This window comes from Mesocricetus auratus, unplaced genomic scaffold (assembly GCF_017639785.1).
Source record: "Mesocricetus auratus isolate SY011 unplaced genomic scaffold, BCM_Maur_2.0 Super-Scaffold_100018, whole genome shotgun sequence".
Classification (NCBI taxonomy): Eukaryota; Metazoa; Chordata; class Mammalia; order Rodentia; family Cricetidae; genus Mesocricetus; species Mesocricetus auratus.
The window spans coordinates 22314776-22332966 of record NW_024429199.1 but is presented as its reverse complement, the minus strand read 5'-3'; the positions used below and the strand labels follow the sequence as shown (position 1 = coordinate 22332966).

The 18191-nt window shown below is 41.5% G+C and overlaps 1 protein-coding gene across 2 annotated transcripts in view; it reads left to right on the top strand.

Annotated features, from left to right (window-relative positions):
• The first annotated feature begins 5126 nt into the window (after positions 1 to 5126).
• Positions 5127 to 18191, top strand: part of Med23 (mediator complex subunit 23) — a 43776-nt gene continuing 30711 nt past the window's right edge. The window contains exons 1-11 of one of the 2 annotated variants that reach the window (XM_005065801.4): positions 5127 to 5276; positions 5582 to 5613; positions 5754 to 5841; positions 7654 to 7778; positions 8719 to 8830; positions 9771 to 9869; positions 11362 to 11463; positions 12940 to 13009; positions 14379 to 14491; positions 16815 to 16910; positions 17479 to 17496. In XM_005065801.4, coding sequence (XP_005065858.1) covers positions 5229 to 5276; positions 5582 to 5613; positions 5754 to 5841; positions 7654 to 7778; positions 8719 to 8830; positions 9771 to 9869; positions 11362 to 11463; positions 12940 to 13009; positions 14379 to 14491; positions 16815 to 16910; positions 17479 to 17496 — 903 coding nt within the window. In that variant the 5' untranslated portion in view covers positions 5127 to 5228. The remainder of the gene's footprint in view (positions 5277 to 5581; positions 5614 to 5753; positions 5842 to 7653; positions 7779 to 8718; positions 8831 to 9770; positions 9870 to 11361; positions 11464 to 12939; positions 13010 to 14378; positions 14492 to 16814; positions 16911 to 17478; positions 17497 to 18191) is intronic. The other variant, XM_005065802.4, reaches the window with a different exon arrangement.

Genomic DNA, 18191 nt, shown 5'->3' with positions numbered 1-18191 from the left:
TGTTGTCCTTTCTGAAAGCATTGGTGATTGAACCCGGGACCTTGAGTATACTTGATGCTCAACCACTGAGATACATCCTCAGCCTTGAAATTTATTTTTGTCCTTTTGTATTAAGAAGTACTGTTTGAGTATTATGCTGCCAGACATGGCCAGGACAATGTTCATGAGTGTCTGGATCTCTGTTGTGGGACCTACTAGCAGTAAGCTACATAAGAAAGAAACCTAGAAGAAATTAAAGGAGGCTGGGACAGAATGATTGTACACAATTTTCAGTGGTGGCAGGGATGGAGACATCTTCACGTTGTCACCCTCAGCAACTTGAGTATTTCCCTTAATCTTTTAGGAACATTGACTGAGATAAAACTGGATCCTTGGATTTAACTCAGAAAATACTTTCAGAAGGAATAAGCATGAAGTGGAGTTGGGGTTTATTTTAAATAGAGGGCCAGCAAGATGGCTCAGTAGGTAAAGGCAAATGTTCATGATCTGCGTTCAATCCCTGGGACCCACATGATATCCTCTGACCTCCACACCCATGTCATAGCACTTTCACATGGATACATAGATAAACGTACAATTTTATCTTTAATTTTCTATTTTTGAGAATTTCATATATGTATACACTGAAATATGATCCTACTTATCCCCATTTGCCCCTAGAATTTCCCCCATATTACCTCAACATGCCCCCTCCCTATTTCATGTCTTATTCTTTTTATAACTCACTAGATCTAGTTAGGACTGATCATACGTGCATGGATATAGCGCAATCCACTAGAGCATGGAAAACCTCCCAATGACCATATCTTCAAAAAGGAAGGATTCTTTCTTCCCTCAAAACTATCCACCACATACAGCCACTTAGTCCAGGGTGGGACCTGAAGATCATTTAGCCTGTTTATGGCAGGACATTTGTTGGCTTGATATTGCTGTGGTCTTGTGGCATCCATAAATGCTATGAGTTCATTATGGTGATATCCATTTCACTATCGGAAGACACGTTTCGCATTATTCTGGCTCTTAAATTCTTTCTGCCTCCTCCACAGCTTTGGTGATAGATGTCCTGATAGGACCAGACTCTCGGCCTCTTATTCTCAGTGCTTCAACCATTTGTACTTTTCTCCATTGACCGATGCTCATTGCAAAGAGAATCTTCTCTGGTTGAGGCTGACAGCAGCATAGGTCTGTAAGTATAAGCAGATACATATAGAAGGCAACTTGACTAGTTCAAGGTCAGCCCAGGAGACATGAGACCTTATTGAAATTGGAAGAAGGGAGAGGAGAAGATGGAGGAGCAGTAACACCAGTGTCCACACAAAAGGAAGACAATGAGAAAACTCAAGAAGACGTCGAGTAGAGAGGCCACAGAACAAACCAGTGCTGCTGTTGGCACAGATGTGAGTGAGCAAGGGAGAGCTGCCCCCGTCACCCATCTGCCCTGTGGCAGCATGGGCTGGGGAGAGTTGCCTCCCCTCCATGTGCCCACCTGAGGCACGTGTGAGAACCGGCCCTGAGGTCACAAGAGGGGGAGAGCTGTCCCTGTCCCCCATCAGCTGCAACACTTGGGAAAGCAGGTCCTGCACCTCACCTGGGTAACATATTAGAGCCAACCTTGTTGGTGGAGGTGTGGATAAGCCAGCCCAGAAGTTGTAAGTGTGGGAGAACTTCCCCTACTACTCATCTGTCATGCAGCAATGTGGGAGGGGGAGCTGACCACCCTTATCAGCTGCAGCACTCAGAAAAGTGAGCCTAGGCAGCACAGCACAGCTGTCTGGTGATCAGAGGTGAGGGTGACCCAGCCTGATCGGTGCTGAGAGCAAGGGAGAGATGTCGCCATTACTCATCTGACACGTGGCAGCATGGGTGGAGGAGAAATGCCCCAACCCTGCCCATCAATGTCAGAGACAGGTGGAGGAGCTGGCCCTGGGGTCATAAGAGCAGGAGAGCTGTCCCTGTGCCTCACCAGCCGCAGAAAATGGCCCCTATACCTCACCCGGCCAACATGATACACCTGGCCCTGATGCTGTAAGGATGCAAGAGCCGAGCCTGAGGGTGTGGAAGCAGGAGAACTGGCCCCACCCTTCACTCATTGCTAGGTGAATTAGCTGGGACGATGCTGGAGAGCTCACCCTGGTGGTGAGGACAGGGGAGAACTGGAGGTGCACCACCTGTAGTTGCCGAGGCCCCAGCATCTTCTCTAACAACCATCCCATCTATGATCTAGTGTAGCACAGGAAGGCTTCTGACCCCCAGACCCAAAGCTGTAGGATATTCACAACACAGGTGCCAGAGGGATGTCCAAGAAGAGACTCAGTGAGGACCTGGAACTGATAGTGTAGTAGAACCCAGAGGTCTAGAACCAGACCAACGACTCTATGCAATGAACATTATCAAGTAACAATGTACGGACAAAGAGGGTGTCTCATTGTGTCACACTGCAGCTTCTATAACGAGATTTTAAAAAACTTTTGTCCTTTTGTGTACCTCTTAAATTTAGTTTTATTCAGGAGGTGGTGTGCAGGGGCAGATGCAAAAGGATGGAGAAATGAATGGGATCAAAGATGCATGATGTAAAAGACACATAGAATAAATACAATGAAAGGTTAAAAGACAAGAAAAGAAGCCAGTCCCCAGTGCACCTTCATCTTAGACTTCTAGCCTCCAGAATTGTGACACCATAATTTTCTATGGCTTAAACTTGGCCATCTTTCTGATTACGTCCCTAGCAAACGCCACACTGGACATGAGTCTTCAGGCTACTCCCCAACAGGGAACTTAAATAGTTCATTTCAGTGTTTAGGAGCTGTGGCACAGTAAAAATGATTCTCAGTGGTTGTATGTGCCCATTACATCTGCTGGGAAACTAAGATTCTGCTTGGCTACACTGGGGATTCACCAGCCTCCTGCCTAGCAGCTTTCAGGGGGTAGGGCATATTTAGCAGTCTGTACTATGCCTACAAAAAAGTTTAAACGAATTTTAGAAGCCTATCACTCAACCAGTGATCATCTAAAAGACAAAAATGAAAACTTTTGACAACTTTTCACATCTTCTAACAATAAATTCTTAGTAATGAAGTCAGGCATGGTGATGCGTGTTTGCAATCTCAGCATTCAGAAGGCTGAGGCAGGAGGGTTAAGAGTTTGAGACTAGCTTGGGTTATCATCACTGTTAAAGCAGAGCAGTGTCAGTTGCCAGCACGAAGCCCACATGTGGGCTGGGGATGTGTCTTTGTTGGTAGACTACTTGTCTAGCAAGCAGGAAATCCTGGGTTCAATCATTAGCACCACATAAACCAGGTGTGGCAGCACAAATTTGTAATCTCAGCATTTATAAGGAGGAGACAGTGTGGTAAAGGTCTCCTCATAACTAAGGATGGCAATATGGAATAATTAATATCTATTTGACTGTTCGTGACTGTCATGACCCTGTAACTTGGATTGCCTGATCTGAACATATGTTTCCATGTAAAGGAGACAAAGGGTATAGAATGTAAAGGGGAACTAAGGAAGCCTCTATAAGGCTACACCCTGCTGTGCTAGGAGCTGAACCTTTGGGTGTAAATCCACTGAGCTAGTACTGGCATGAATAAACACTTTTTCAAGGCAGAGACCCTCAGTGGTGCCCCATCTCTCTGCATGAGAATTTGACAATAATAGAAGGATTAAATATTCAAGGCCATGCTCTGCTACATAGTGAGTCCATGGTCACCCTGGACTGTGAAATACCCTGTCTCAAAACTATAAAATAAAATAAAGACTATACAGAAATTCAACGAAGTCTTTATAAGATCCCCAGAAATTCCCTCACTGTTGTATTAAATTCCCCAATGTTGTATTACAAGTACGTAATTTATTAGGAGGGTACTCTCTAATGGTATATCTTTTTATAAGGCATCCATACTTGGAGTAGGAGTTTCCAGTAATGAGGCTGCCCATGTCACCATGATGCCATAAGTAACTATAATAAACTCATTGGTTCACCAAGCTGGACTTGAATGGAATCCTTTCTTTAATCTGTCAGTGACCTCCGTTGAGGGTATGTAAACATTTATTTACATCTCCCCCAGGAAAAATCATGTGACAAGTTATCACCAGCCACGGTATATAATTTTTAAGAATCATGAACTTTAATATCAAAACTAAAACTATTAAGTTTCTGGAAGAAAACATCATGATCTTAGAATAAAGGATAATTTCTTGATAACAAGACAACAACAACAACAACAAATTAAAAGTATTCATTATAATTAATCTGCAATGAAAGAAGCTGCTTGGTAAAGTAAGAAAGCATTCCAGGACTCAGGTTGTTGAGGAAGGAGGATTTTGAGTTCCAGGCTAACCTGGGCTATATAGTGATCTCTGGTTAGGCTGGACTATATTAAACCTTGTCTAAAGCACAGAAAAATGTTGGCTATATAAGATGAAAAACTTGAATGCAGGATGTAGTAGAACCACAAATAAGCTTATGATAAACTGCCTGATTGACAGTAGACAGAAGATGTAAGCAGTCCAATCATAAACACCAAGGATGTGAAAGATGAATCGTAGTATAAATGGAGAGTGCTTTCTGGATGTAGGGCAGTGTGACTGAGCCCCTGGCTGCACAGGATGTCAGAAATTTTCTAGGGCGATGCAAAATAGTCTTTTTTTTCTAATCATATGCTTAACATCACCAATCAAAATTAAATAAACTAATAATAATGCGTTTATTCCCTGTCTTTTGTTTTGTTGTGTTTTTTTTTCAACGTTCACTGAAAGATGGTGATGTGCCTGTCTGCTAGCAACTGAGGCTGCCATAAAGAAGATATTGTGCACGCGGGCAAGAATAAAGTGGTATCAACTCTTTCAGAAGGTCAGTCCTTGACAGGAATCACTTGGTTTGGCCACAAATGAACTTAAAATATGACGCAGCCCCGTCTCCGGCCAGGAGGTGGTGACCTGTAGTCCAAGGCGACAGGTCTGGTATCAAGCAAGGAGCGCTTATCAGCCTGCGGGCCACCTCGGCGCGCGGAACCATCGGGCAGGGCTACAGATATCTGGAGGGATTGTAACGACAACGCACCGGGCCCTTCCGAGCTTCCGGGCGGGCTCTGTTTAATTGCGGACCTCTGAAGGAAGCGACGGAGAAAGTAGGGCTTCCTTCCTGTGGTTCCACCCCTTGGCACCATTCTTCCCGGATCGAGGGGCTTACCCGTGCCTTGACGGGCACCCCGGGAGCCCGGGGCTCGATGGTACCGATGGAGACGCAGCTGCAGAGCATTTTCGAGGAGGTGGTGGTGAGTGCAAATGTCCGTAACCCAGGGGAAACGGGGGTAGGGGGAGTAGGGGGAAGACTGCAGGCCGGGCTCTGGGCCTGGACCTGGGCAGCCTCCTTTCCCGCCCCCTTTGTTTTGACATTGGAATCCATACTGGGGTTGGTGATCCCTGGGCGGCTGTCACATTCAAAGGAAGCATCGTTAGTTCCCGCGCGTTCCTGAGCAAAGTGACTTGTCCTGTGTTGCCCTAAATTATTTCTCCAGGGAACACCTCCCACCCCCCTTTGTATAATTCAGATCCTTTACTATGTTTCGTTTGTTTGCAGAAAACAGAAATTATAGAAGAGGCTTTCCCAGGGTGAGTATGAGGCCGGCATTGTTTTGTGAGATGTGACTTTGCAAGATATTACTTATGTTGGTTTGGGAGAGTTACAAACTCTGCCTTGCTGCGTACCCTTTTGAAACTAGTTGCAAGTCATGTGATTTTTGTTTTTTCAGCATGTTTATGGATACTCCCGAGGATGAAAAAACAAAGCTAATTAGCTGTTTGGCTGCCTTCCGACAGTTTTGGAATGGGCTTTCTCAGGTGAGATGTTACATGTGTAACAGCTGGTTGATGACTTTCTGGTTCCCTCTTCCGTTTTACGTCTGCATTGACCTTTTTCTTAAGATCATTTAGGAATGGGAAAAATAAAATTGCTATCATTTTACGTTCATATATTACCCCCCCCCCCCGACAAGGTTTCTCTGTGTAACTTTGGAGCCTGTCCTGGAACTTGCCCTGTAGACCACACTGACCTCAAACTCACAGAGATCCACCTGCCCCTTCTTCCCAAGTACTGGGATCAAAGTCATGCACCACCACCACCTAGCTACATTCATATTTTTACTGGAGAACCTTCATTGAAAGTTCAATGTAAGAAGATCCCAGGGGGAGATGTTTTAAAAAATTTCTTCCACGTTAGATTATATAAGATATTTTATTCTATTTTGATGTATTTGCTTTCCACGTGGAAACAGATAATGTTAAACATTTCTTCAAAAAATTACCCAGAGTTTAAGAGTATCCCCTTATAGAGTCCCTGTTAGAATAGTACATTATCTTCTCATGGTGCCCTAAAGATAGGGAAGTGAGCTACGGGCTCCCCTTGCCTGTGAGCCATTGATAAATTTGCCACCCTCAAGACAGTATGTTCTAAATTTTATTTTCAAAAGGTAGTACTTTGATGTACATAAGGCAGCAGACTGGCTCAAAGGCTGGTCTCCTTCCTTTCCTAGCTTAGCCCCCAACGTCCTGTGTCTGAAGCCAGAGTCACAGTTGGTGTTCCCTGAACTGTTTATCTACAAGACTGTCTCTCTGTGCCACCCGCCTTTGTCTCCTGAGTTCTGGGATTACAGACTCATCGGCCATCACATTGCTTTTCTCTTTTAACAGTGCTAAGGATTGAATACAGGGCATCTTCACACATGCCAGGCACATGCTCATCTCCAAACCGCGTCCCCAGCCTCAGAATTATATTTGTATTTTATAGAATCACCATATACCATTTGTATATACCTGGAAGATGGTCTTGATATCAGCCTGACTTTTAGTGTCAGATTTTAATTATGAAGACCCAGAAATTTGATTTGTGTTTGGAATCATGGTGGACTCTGGTTTGCTTCATGGGGACTGTATTCATTTAAATTTTGATGAGACTGAGGTGTCCACCCATGTTAGGTTTCTTCCTCCAGCAAGTGGAATCTTTATATCACCCCATAAAGATGCTGCTTAGAGTAACTTAGGTGAGTTTCTATTTGCCATGAATTTGTTAATATAATCTTAACAGCTTTTGGAGGTCTCATGGTAGGAGTAATTGAAATATTTAAAAATTAATATAACAAATACTAAATTCAATCTATTTATTTGTGGTCAAAGTCTGGCTAGATATAGCTCAGGCTGACATAGAACTCTATATTTAGCCCAGGATGAACTTATATATACCTCATCCCCTCAAGTACTAGGTTTACTGGCATGTACTACCATGTCCACAGTTGAATCTCACTTGAATCTTCGTCTTTTAGGAGTCATCTTGATTTACTGATGTTCACAGTCCAATATTTTCTTTTTATTTATTTAATTTTTTGTTGTTGTTGTTGTTGGTTTTTCGAGACAGGGTTTCTCTGTGGCTTTGGAGGCTGTTCTGGAACTAGCTCTTGTAGACCAGGCTGGTCTCAAACTCACAGAGATTCACCTGCCTCTGCCTCTCAAGTGCTGGGATTATGCACCACCACTGCTGGGCTCACAGTCCAATATTTACTTTACAGTACTGATATATTCCCAGGTGTGATGTTAGCAATTTGTGTTTTTGGAAAATATAACTTCAGGCCTAAAGTAAAAACATTTTCTAATATTTAGGATTCTCATGAACAATGCATCCAGTGGATTGTAAAATTTATTCATGGCCAACACAGCCCCAAAAGAATTTCTTTCCTTTATGACTGCTTGGCAATGGCAGTTGAGACTGGCCTCCTGCCACCCAGGTATGTTTGGGTAGGGATGAGCGGTACAAAGACGTTTCATTGTAAAGAGGCAGAATTGATTTGAGGTTGTTGTACAGAGATAAGGGGTGGAGAGGGACATGGAGCTCATAAGTAAGTCGGTTTAAGAGACATCTATTTTTGGTTTTAAATTTATTTTGTTTTTTACGTATATGCATTTGTGTTACTAGTTGCTATGCATATAGGAATGCCTGAGGAGGTCAAAGAGGGTGTCAGATCCTGTAGAGCTAGAGTTACCAGGTAATGGGAGCCATCTGGCATGGGTTCTGGGAACTGAACTCAGGGCTTCTGCAAGAGCAGTGTGAGCTCTGACCTGCTGAGTCATCTCTCCAGCTTGTTGTTTAATTCTCATAGTGCTTCATACTTACAGCCCAGTATAGCAAGGGCCGAAGTCCTTAAAAAAGCTTTCTACACTCATTCATCTACTGGGACCTGTAAGTGGGCTGTCATCCAGGGACTACAGGTATCGTCTGCCATGAGCTGGGCTTTCTCATAGCTTGGTGGAGTTCCAAAGTTTGCAAAAGAATATAGTCAACGAGTCGCCTTGCATCCTTGTCATAAACCTGCTCAGACAATACAGACCACCCCTCTAATTCTCCTGGGCATATATATTTCACAGAAATCTGGAAATGAAAATGCAGTTGCCACTACCTGGTAGATGATAAATATTTAACCAGAAGCTTTTGATAGATTTTTTTTTCTAATGAAAATATAGCACAGTGAAATTCATTTATTTCTACTTAATGTTCTAACTCTCTTCTAACTAAAAACAGGAAGTGTTACATATGCCTGAAACACTTAACAGTGCAGTGTTGGGAAGATGCTTGCTATGGCACTTACCGTACCCGACACCCACAGACCACAGCCCTTAGAGAATCTCTAGGCTTCTCTGTTGGAACTAGAGTGTTCTTTTTTTTCCTAGGATGGTCTGTGAATCTTTGATAAATTCTGACACTCTTGAATGGGAAAGAACACAGCTTTGGGCCTTAACGTTTAAACTCGTTCGGAAAATCATTGGAGGAGTGGATTACAAGGTATTATTTCCTCATTGTAAGAAGTGATTGCTTTCAGACATGATGATTTTACAGGATGTGCATCTTATTTCATGTGAGAGAAACAAAATAGAGAGTAGTCTTAGTTTGACTTTTTCTGCACATGTGCTCAAGGAACTTAAAATTACTCAGTTGGATTACAGCTTCTTTGCTCCCAGCGTTTGAAAACATACACAGGACTGATGTTTTTATGAAGAAATGGGAGGTCACAAGGCAGAATCCATGTTGGATGCCAGAAGTTTTTCATGAAATGAGTAACCCAGAGCAGGGGTTTGTGGAGCGAGCATTCTATCTTGACCCCTTTAGAATTCTGCCCCTGAGCAAAAGCAACAGTCTCTTCTTGTGTTTCACAGCCTGGCTCAGCTCCGCAGCTGCAGCAGCCATTCAGGTTCACCCACTGTTGTTGCTGTCCTTTGTCAAGGAGCTGCCAGTACATGACCTTAAGCTTTATGGTTCATGTTCTTCAATCTGAAATGACCCAATAATGACCAGGTAGATAGTTATTGTTAAATCATAGCTTACCTTAAAGTTAATCACAGAAGACGTCTCCGGTTATTTTCTCTACTCAAACTGAGTATGGTGACCCTGGTTTCCAGAGTGTTGTTCATGCGCATCTCCATTCATAGCAAAGCTGTGCTTTTTAACCTTTGCAACAGTAGGAACCCTTCGACTGTTTTGAGGACCAGAAAAGACTGGCAGAGTATAGGAAGTTCCATTTTTATTCTTCAGTGATTTTTGTTTTTCATTACAAGATGTTATGCAGAATTCTGTCCTTATTCTGTTCTTAGGTTAGTGTTAGGAATGTGTTACGTCTGATTACAGTGTGACCTTCAAGCAGTGTATACTCCAGAAACTTGGTTGTTTTCATCTCACATAGAGAACTGTACATATTAACACATGCCGTCCTGTTTCTCCTTATTAGGGTGTTCGAGACCTCCTGAAAGTGATTTTGGAGAAAATCTTGACAATTCCAAATACAGTAAGCTCTGCTGTTGTCCAACAGCTTCTGGCAGCTCGAGAGGTAACTTAAGTTTAAACATCCCTGAAATCCGTGGGAATAGTTTCCGTGTCTAGGTTTGTTTAGATGTATGCTTTTAAACCTATAGTGTCTGGAGCTGGGGAGACAGCTCAGTGGGAAAGAGCACTTGATGTTAAACAGAGAAGTAGAGTTCAGATACCCAGTGCCTGTGTAAAGAAGCCAGGCATGTGCCTTGTCCCCCATGTCGATAGCCCCATTGCTGTGGGACAGAGGTAGACAGATTCCCAAGAGCTTACTGGTGAGTGAGCCTGGCAAAAACCAGCAAGGAGATTCCTGATACTCAGCTCTGGCCTCTGACTGCACGAACACAGGCAGGGACAACTGCACACGTGGGCACATAACTCAAACAGCACTCACACAAGTAAATCGCAGTAGTTGTAGAACATTCTATCCTTCTACCGAAATAAAGTCAGTTCTGGTTTTGATCAAGTGCTCTGTCACACTGAGCTTCATCTGTAGCCCAGGTCATTTTTGTTTCATTGCTACTGTATTTCAGAAGGAAATTTTAAAATTTGAATTTCTGCTATCTAGTTATGATAGGAGTATAGATACTAAAGTATTTTTAAACCATTGTAAGATAGTGGTCACTTTTATCTTTTTAAATTACTAATAATACTGTAAGACTTGTTCTGTTACTGTCTTTTTTCTTTTCTTTCTTTTTTTTTTTTTTTTTTTTTTTTTTTTTTGGTTTTTCGAGACAGGGTTTCTCTGTGGCTTTGGAGGCTGTCCTGGAACTCGCTCTGTAGACCAGGCTGGCCTGGAACTCACAGAGATCCGCCTGCCTCTGCCTCCCGAGTGCTGGGATTAAAGGCGTGCGCCACCAACACCCGGCTCTGTTACTGTCTTATGTCTATGAATATTTAAAACATTTTTAAGGTATTACTACTAACAATCCATTGTATTGTAAATTAGCTTTCATTTTTATACGTGTCCTAAGGGAACTCTGTTAATAGTAAATTTTAAAATAATAATTCTGCTTTTTAAATTGTAGAATGGTTAATTCTAGAAATTCAGCATAGTTTACCTCACAGTTTGTTGTCTTATTTTTTGAGGTAGGGTATCATGTAACCTGGACTGACTCTGAACTAATTTGCAGCTGAGGTGAGGACAGGTTTGACTCCTGATTCTCCTGTCTCCACCTCCCCACGTTGGAATTTCAGACATGCTTTCCTTACACTTTCTTCTTGATAAAACAGTTGAGATCTACTTAGCTGTTCTCAAGTGTATAATATTTTCTGACTAACTGGAGTCATGATGTTTAACAGACCTCTCGAGTTTATTCCTCCTGTCTAATTACCAGAAGGTTGTCTTTATCAGCATTTGCAGCTGTCTGCAGATGCAAACACTTCACCAACTGAGCTATCTCCCAGCCCTACTTACTGATTTTTAAGTGCTTTTTTGTTATTGCCATTGTTGTATTTAAAGGACTTACATGTGAGACTAGTCAAGAATGTTACCTTTTTATTTCTTTTAGGTTATAGCTTATATCTTAGAACGAAATGCCTGCCTGTTGCCAGCCTACTTTGCAGTCACAGAGATCAGAAAACTATATCCTGAGGGAAAACTTCCACACTGGGTAAATTTTGATTTTCTAAAACTTTAAATTCTTAACAAAATTTTATCAAATCTATGTTAATTGTATTGCTTGAATTCATATATGTACTCTTGTGTGTGTGTGTGTGTGTGTGTGTGTGTGTGTATTTATGTATCTTAGTTACTGTTGCTGTGATGAAATACCGTGACCAAAGCAACTTGGGAGGAAAGGGTCTATTTGGCTTACACTTCCTTATTGCTGTTCATCGCTGAAGGAAGCCAGGACAGGAACTCCAACAGGGCAAGATCCTGGAAGCAGGAGCTGATGCAGAGGCCATGGAGGGGAGCTGCTTACTGACTTGCTTGCCCATGACTTGCTCAGCCTGCTTTCTTGTAGGACCCAGGACCACCAGCCTAGGAATGGCCCCACCGTAGCCTAATCTTATGGAGGCATTGTCTCAATTGGAGTTCCCTCCTCTTAGATGACTCTAGCTTGTGTTAAGTTGACATAAAATTAACCGGTACAGTATGTATATCAGTTCACATGCCGTACCATGCATATGGAGTCAGGACAGCTTTGGGAACTGGTTTTCTCCCTTGTCAGTGGAATCCAGTATTGAAAGTTAGATCATCAGGTTACACGGCAAGTAATTTTACCTACTGAGTCATTTCATCTCACTGGCCCCTTTGAAACAAGATAATGATTTATGTATCAGAGTGAACATAGGGAAAGTAAACTCAACTCCCTAGAGTGGGAGGGGTTCCAAAGGAAGAATAGTGCCATATGCATATTTAAAAATGGTTATGTTATGCTTGAAGAGTATATATATGTTATATATTACATATATATTTTTTGTTTGTTTGTTTTTTGCTTTTCGAAAGGGTTTCTCTGTATTGTTTTGGAGGCTGTCTTGGAACTACTCGCTCTGTAGACCAGGCTGGCCTTGAACTCACAGGGATCCGCCTGCCTCTGCCTCCCGAGTGCTGGGATTAAAGGCGTGCACCACCAACGCCCGGCTAAGAGTATATATTTTTATACTTACTACTTATATTTGTGTGTGTGTGGACTGTGTACACCATGCATGTGGCTGGAGGCCATAGGCTAACCTGCACAAGTCATTCTCTCTTCTGTCTGTGTGTCCCAGGGATCATACTGATGCCATCAGGCTTGGTGTCAAGCATCTTGACTTGTTGTTGAGCCGTATCACTGGCCCAGTAAATATATTTTTAGCATAATATATTTGTTTCACATTTCTGTTAACCCATTGAGACAGTTCTTATGTGCTTAAAAAGCACACAGCTTCATTGACTATGTAAGGATGTAGTGGCTTGGCTTAACTTAGGGACACATTGAGTGACAAGTGTCTGGGAGAAAAGAGTACACTTGTCTTTGAGTAATTACTCTGTGCCAAGCTTGTACTAATTCTTTATGTGTATTATCTAAATTTCAATAGATGATCACTCTATTCTGGGTAATCTTGGTTTTACTTTTGTATTTATTTGTTTTCTTTTCTTTTAGTTACTAGGAAACTTGGTATCAGATTTTGTGGACACCTTTAGGCCCACAGCAAGGATAAACTCCATTTGCGGTAAGATTACAATTTGAAGTATGCTTAGTGTATTACATAATACCTGATCTTTAGTGAGTATGAGACCTGTTGGACAAAGCTGAAAGATGGCCTCTTATGAGTGGCTTGCCACTTTGTAACACTTGAGGAAACTAATAATAGTGTTTATTTTCAGGTGTTTTGGATAGGCAAAGACAGAAATCATAGAGCTGTGTAACTTTCACATAAGACCATCCTAGAACACTTTTTATTTTGTATATTTTAATTAGTTTGGTAAAACTTTCCTTGTGTTTTGAATTTTTAAAACAAGGTCTGTGTAACCCACACAGGCCTCAAACAATGTATGCCAGGGCTTCATGCCTGCTGACCAGCCCCCAACTGAGCTACATCTGTAGCACCTGGAAATTCTTTTTAAATGCCAGGCAGCTGGAAATGCCAGCAAGCCTGTTCTGCTGTGGCGATAGTACTGGGAATACCAGACTCTCTCAGTCCATTGGATTTCACATCCTAGCTCTTCGTTGGCTATTTTAACTGTCTACTTTTTTATGTTTGGTTTAATTCTCTCATTTGATACTCTCTTTAATGCCCAAGTATAGTTTTAGAAATCATGACAGCCACATAACTGTCTGGGATACAGACCTTTTTTTAATGATCAGCTGTTGAACATTTCTTAAGGGTCAGTGCAGTTTTAGACACTGGGAATGTAAACATAAACTACATAAATTCTAGACTAAAAATCCTGAGCCCTACATTTTGTAACTGATCGGACAATAATATCCTTAAATGAATTACAGAAGTGAAACAAGTCTTAACAAAGATGATGGTGAGTTCATTTCAGATAGGTTGAGCTTGAAGTATCTTTGGAATAGCTAAGTGACACTGTTGTTTAGGCAGTCAGCATATGTCACATCAAAGTCTTCTAGAGACATCCTGCAAAAAAACAAAACCCCAAAAGGCGTTAACCCTAGAGCAGAGATCTCAGACTGTATCTGTGCAGGCCCATCTCATAAGCATCAGAGGCTTTGTGTTGTAGTCTGTAGCAGCTTTGCTGCCGGACTGCAAAGGTGGCTGCGTGCCATTACGGCTTTGCAAAAGCAGCCAGCCAGCTCGTTTTTGGCTCAGGGACTGTGCTTTGCTGACCTCTGCCTTAGACACTAAAACAAAACTCACCAGTTTTGAATTTGGAAGCCTTGTACAAACTGATTGTTCAGCCATCTGAAAGAAATACAGCTAATAAAAATTCTCACACTTTAGTCTCCTGACAGCATTGTTAAAGGCATTTAAACCTGTGTCTGCCCCAGCATGCGTATTCATTACTATGAAAGAGGTATGAAGAACCTGGCATTGCCTCAGCCAGATTTTCATAGAAATGTTTTTGTAATGTATACAGGCCGCTGCAGTCTTCTGCCAGTTGTGAACAACTCGGGAGCCATCTGTAACTCATGGAAACTGGACCCTGCAACCCTTCGCTTTCCTTTGAAAGGCCTTTTGCCATATGATAAGGTATGTGTTAAATCCAGTGTAACTTTTAGCCATCTAAGAGTCACCATCCCATATTGTCTAGTGTTCAATGCCAGATGCCTTTTAACAGTCTGGAAAGTAAATAGCTTAAAGGAAGATAGCTTATAGCTCACTGTATGTTACGGTGTGTGTTTTGTTTTGTCTTTGGTTTCCACTGCTTTTGCTAAGGTTTTGCTACGTAGCCTTGGCTGGCCTAGAACTCTGTACTGTAGTCTGAGCTTGCAGTACTCCCCTTGCCTTTGCCTCCTAGTGCTGAGATGACAGCTATGTCCTGCCACATCTGGCTATGGGTGCTATGTCATTCTGATACCCAGATATACTCTGTGGATTTTCCTTTAGTAGTACTTAGATATAGAAAACTCTCAAGTAGGGTTCTTATCTAAGGCTCTACATTCAAAGATGTAAAAGATTCAGGATTTGAACTCAGGACCTACACACATTACTGTTGTTCTTTTGGCATTTACCCTTTTCAAATTTGGCAATAGTGGTTAACTTGAAGAGAACGTTTGAAAACTATATCCATCCTCTTTGGTTAGACTTGTAAGCAGAAGACTCTTTTCTTTACAGTGGTATTTATGACAAATGTGGACTGTCTGAAGTCCTGTTTCTGAGTTTAATACCAAAGTAAAAAGGGTGTGTTTTTTGTAATCACTGGGGATTTTTCTGTTAAGGAAGAACAGTCCCACTAAGTTCATTAATGAGCAGTCTTGCAGATTGCACGGGCTCTGTAGTCCAGTTGTCCTTAAAACTGCATCCACAAAGCCACTTGTTGTTAGCCATGTCTGTAACCCTAGAGGCAAGAGGACACTACGAGTTCTAGCCATCCTAGGCTTCACAGTAAGTTCTGGACCAGAGTGACACCCTGTCTCAGAAAAGGAAAACAAAACCAAGCAAACAAAAAACAACTTGTATCTACAAACCAACCCTTACTATAAAAGTTTCTGTGTAAAGCTGACTGATTATTCTGTTTTTAAATGGCCCAGAGAATTCTTTTTTTTTAATTTTTGAGATTTTTGTTTTTATTTTATGTATATGAGTGTTTCATACGTGTGTGCATATGCTGTGAATGCAATTCCTGTGGCGGTCATAAGGGGGCATCAGAACTGGAGTTGTAAGTGGTTGTGAGCTAGCTGCACTTTGGGTTCTAGGAATCGAACCCTGATCCTCTGGAAGAGCAGCCACTGCCCTTACCTGCCAAGCCATCCCTCCAGCCTCGCAAGGAGTCCTTAAAGTGACTACTTGAAGGGATGTGGATGTCTCCTATCACTTTTGCAGATCCAGCATTAGTGAGGAAAGGAGCAGCAAACCAGTATGGAACTGGAGTGAACTGGGGGGTGGGGATCCACTTAAAAGGAAAAGTGTTTATTGAGGCGATAACATTTCTTCAGTTTTACCTCACAATTCCACTTGGATAGTTTATTAAAGCATATCTTAAAAATCTGTTCATTAATTGCCTCCCATTCATTTCAGAGTACCATCTAAGAGATCTACAAGAAAATATAATTGAGCAACCATTACACAAATAGTATTTGAAGTAAACTTTGCAGTGACAGTCAGAGTGACGGCTCTGACAGCACCAACAGAAGTAAAGATGCTCCTTGTGCTAGAAACTGAATCTTTCTGTATACGTTTATCAAGTACTGGCTCTATTAGAACCAGTGCACGGAAGTCAGGTTCACTAAGTGACACAGGCATAAACCTGCTCCTTTCCTGAAACGGTATATGTTTCACTAGGGACACAGGACCCAACTTATACTGAAGGACCACTAGAGCTGCCAGGTGATCGTTTGGAAATATAGCTGCAAGCACAGAAGATATACCTTCATAGTAGTAGTTGTATAAACTGGATTTAGTTATAGGAAATTGTATGCGTAGATACAGAGTATTCTGGAAAATTGTCAGCTTTGCATAGAAAGGAAGCAAAAATCTTAGTGATGCTTCAATATGTTTAAAAAATATCACCAAGGACAAAGCCTATCTAAACTGAAAATATGAAATTGACAATTTAAGTAGAGACTCTAAAATGGAAACCTGTAAATGTTTTGTTTTCAGCAAAAGAGGGAAATGAAAAGATCTGATGCTAGCATTGTCTTGACTTTTAACCCTTACAAGACCTCACCCAAGCCTTTCACCCTGATTTCCAAATGAGAGGTGGGAACACATAACCTTAAGCACTAAATATATATTTTTTTTCCACTCTAAATTCAAGTACTGGGGAGGTAACAAATGCCTTACAAGGTTTTACTCTTATTTCCAAATAATTGTTAATCTTGAATCAGTAATTTCTCTTTTATTTCCTTTAAAGGATCTGTTTGAACCACAGACTGCTTTGTTGAGATATGTACTGGAGCAGCCTTATTCCAGGGATATGGTCTGCAATATGCTAGGTTTAAATAAGCAGGTACTGTACTGTGCTAGAAGCCAATACAATCTGTAGATCTGCTCTGTTCCTTTCTGTTTTCTTTGCTGTAGTTGACCGAGCAAAACAGTTAAGAACTCTTCAATGACCTTTTTATTATATAGCTTACTCAACAATGTTTTCTTCTGTCATTTATATATTGCATTAAGAATGTTTAAATTTAAAGGGAGGTATTTTAAAGTTGGTTTGTTTTGCATTGCTTTTTTTCTATAAGGCCAGTTTCAAGTTACCTTTTGCCAGAGAAACCTACACATGACTTAACCATATTTTTTGACCTTTTTGTTGTTGTTGTTGTTTGGGTGTCTTTTTATAACCCTTGATATCTTCAGAGTGGCCGCCTTGCTGACTTTTTCTTTCTTTCTTTCTATCTTTTTTTTTTTTTTTTTTGGTGTGCGTTTGTTTAGTTTTGGTGGTTTGACATGTGGGCGGGTTTGTGCTGACTCTGGGTTTCTTGAGGCTGGCCTCATAGTCACTGTTTTGTCTTTTCTTTTTTTTCTTCCTTTATTTTTGTTCTGTCCTGTCTTGTCCTGCCCATCCTCCAATGCTCTAGACCTTGAACATTGCTCAGGTATGTTCACAACCTTACTGTTGTATTGTGACTAACGATACGCTGGCCGCTTTGTAGCCACTGATTCATTTAGACAATACGTGTATGGTCGGGGCTTGAAATTGGCGGGACCATGCTGAGACCAAGGCCACTGAAAAACCTTCTTGGGATGTGAGAGTTCTTTTTGGTGGATGGTTTTTGTTTTTGTTTTTGGTGGTTTTTTTTTAATATAAATATTTTTTGGTTTCTTGTTTTTTAAGAAAGAGACAACACTTGGCACTCAGTAAAGCCTGTCACTTTTTGATGGAATTTTCCCCCCACTCCATTTTACTGTTTTCATTTTAGGGCTAAAGTTAGCCTGATGGAATTTTCGAAGTTGGAAAGATTGGTGGTCGCCTCTTGTCTTTCCAGACTATTAAGAAAAACAAATCACAACAACAAAAATACTGTGTTGATTTGCCTTAAAACCAAAACAGTTTTAAAAAGGAAAGAAAACCATTTTCATAAAGATACATTGCTTTTAAAAGTTGGAGTGGTGAGCTTTAAACAGGGAAGGCTTTTTTGGAAATATGGGGATTAACTAAGAAATGTCACACTCTTAGGTGACCCCACACCTCTTGACAAACACCCTTCTTTGTCAGCCCTTCTCTTAGAGTGGGCTCCTCAGTTGAAGCCCCCTGTGGCAGGAGAAAACCTCTGTGGCTACTTTTGAGAAG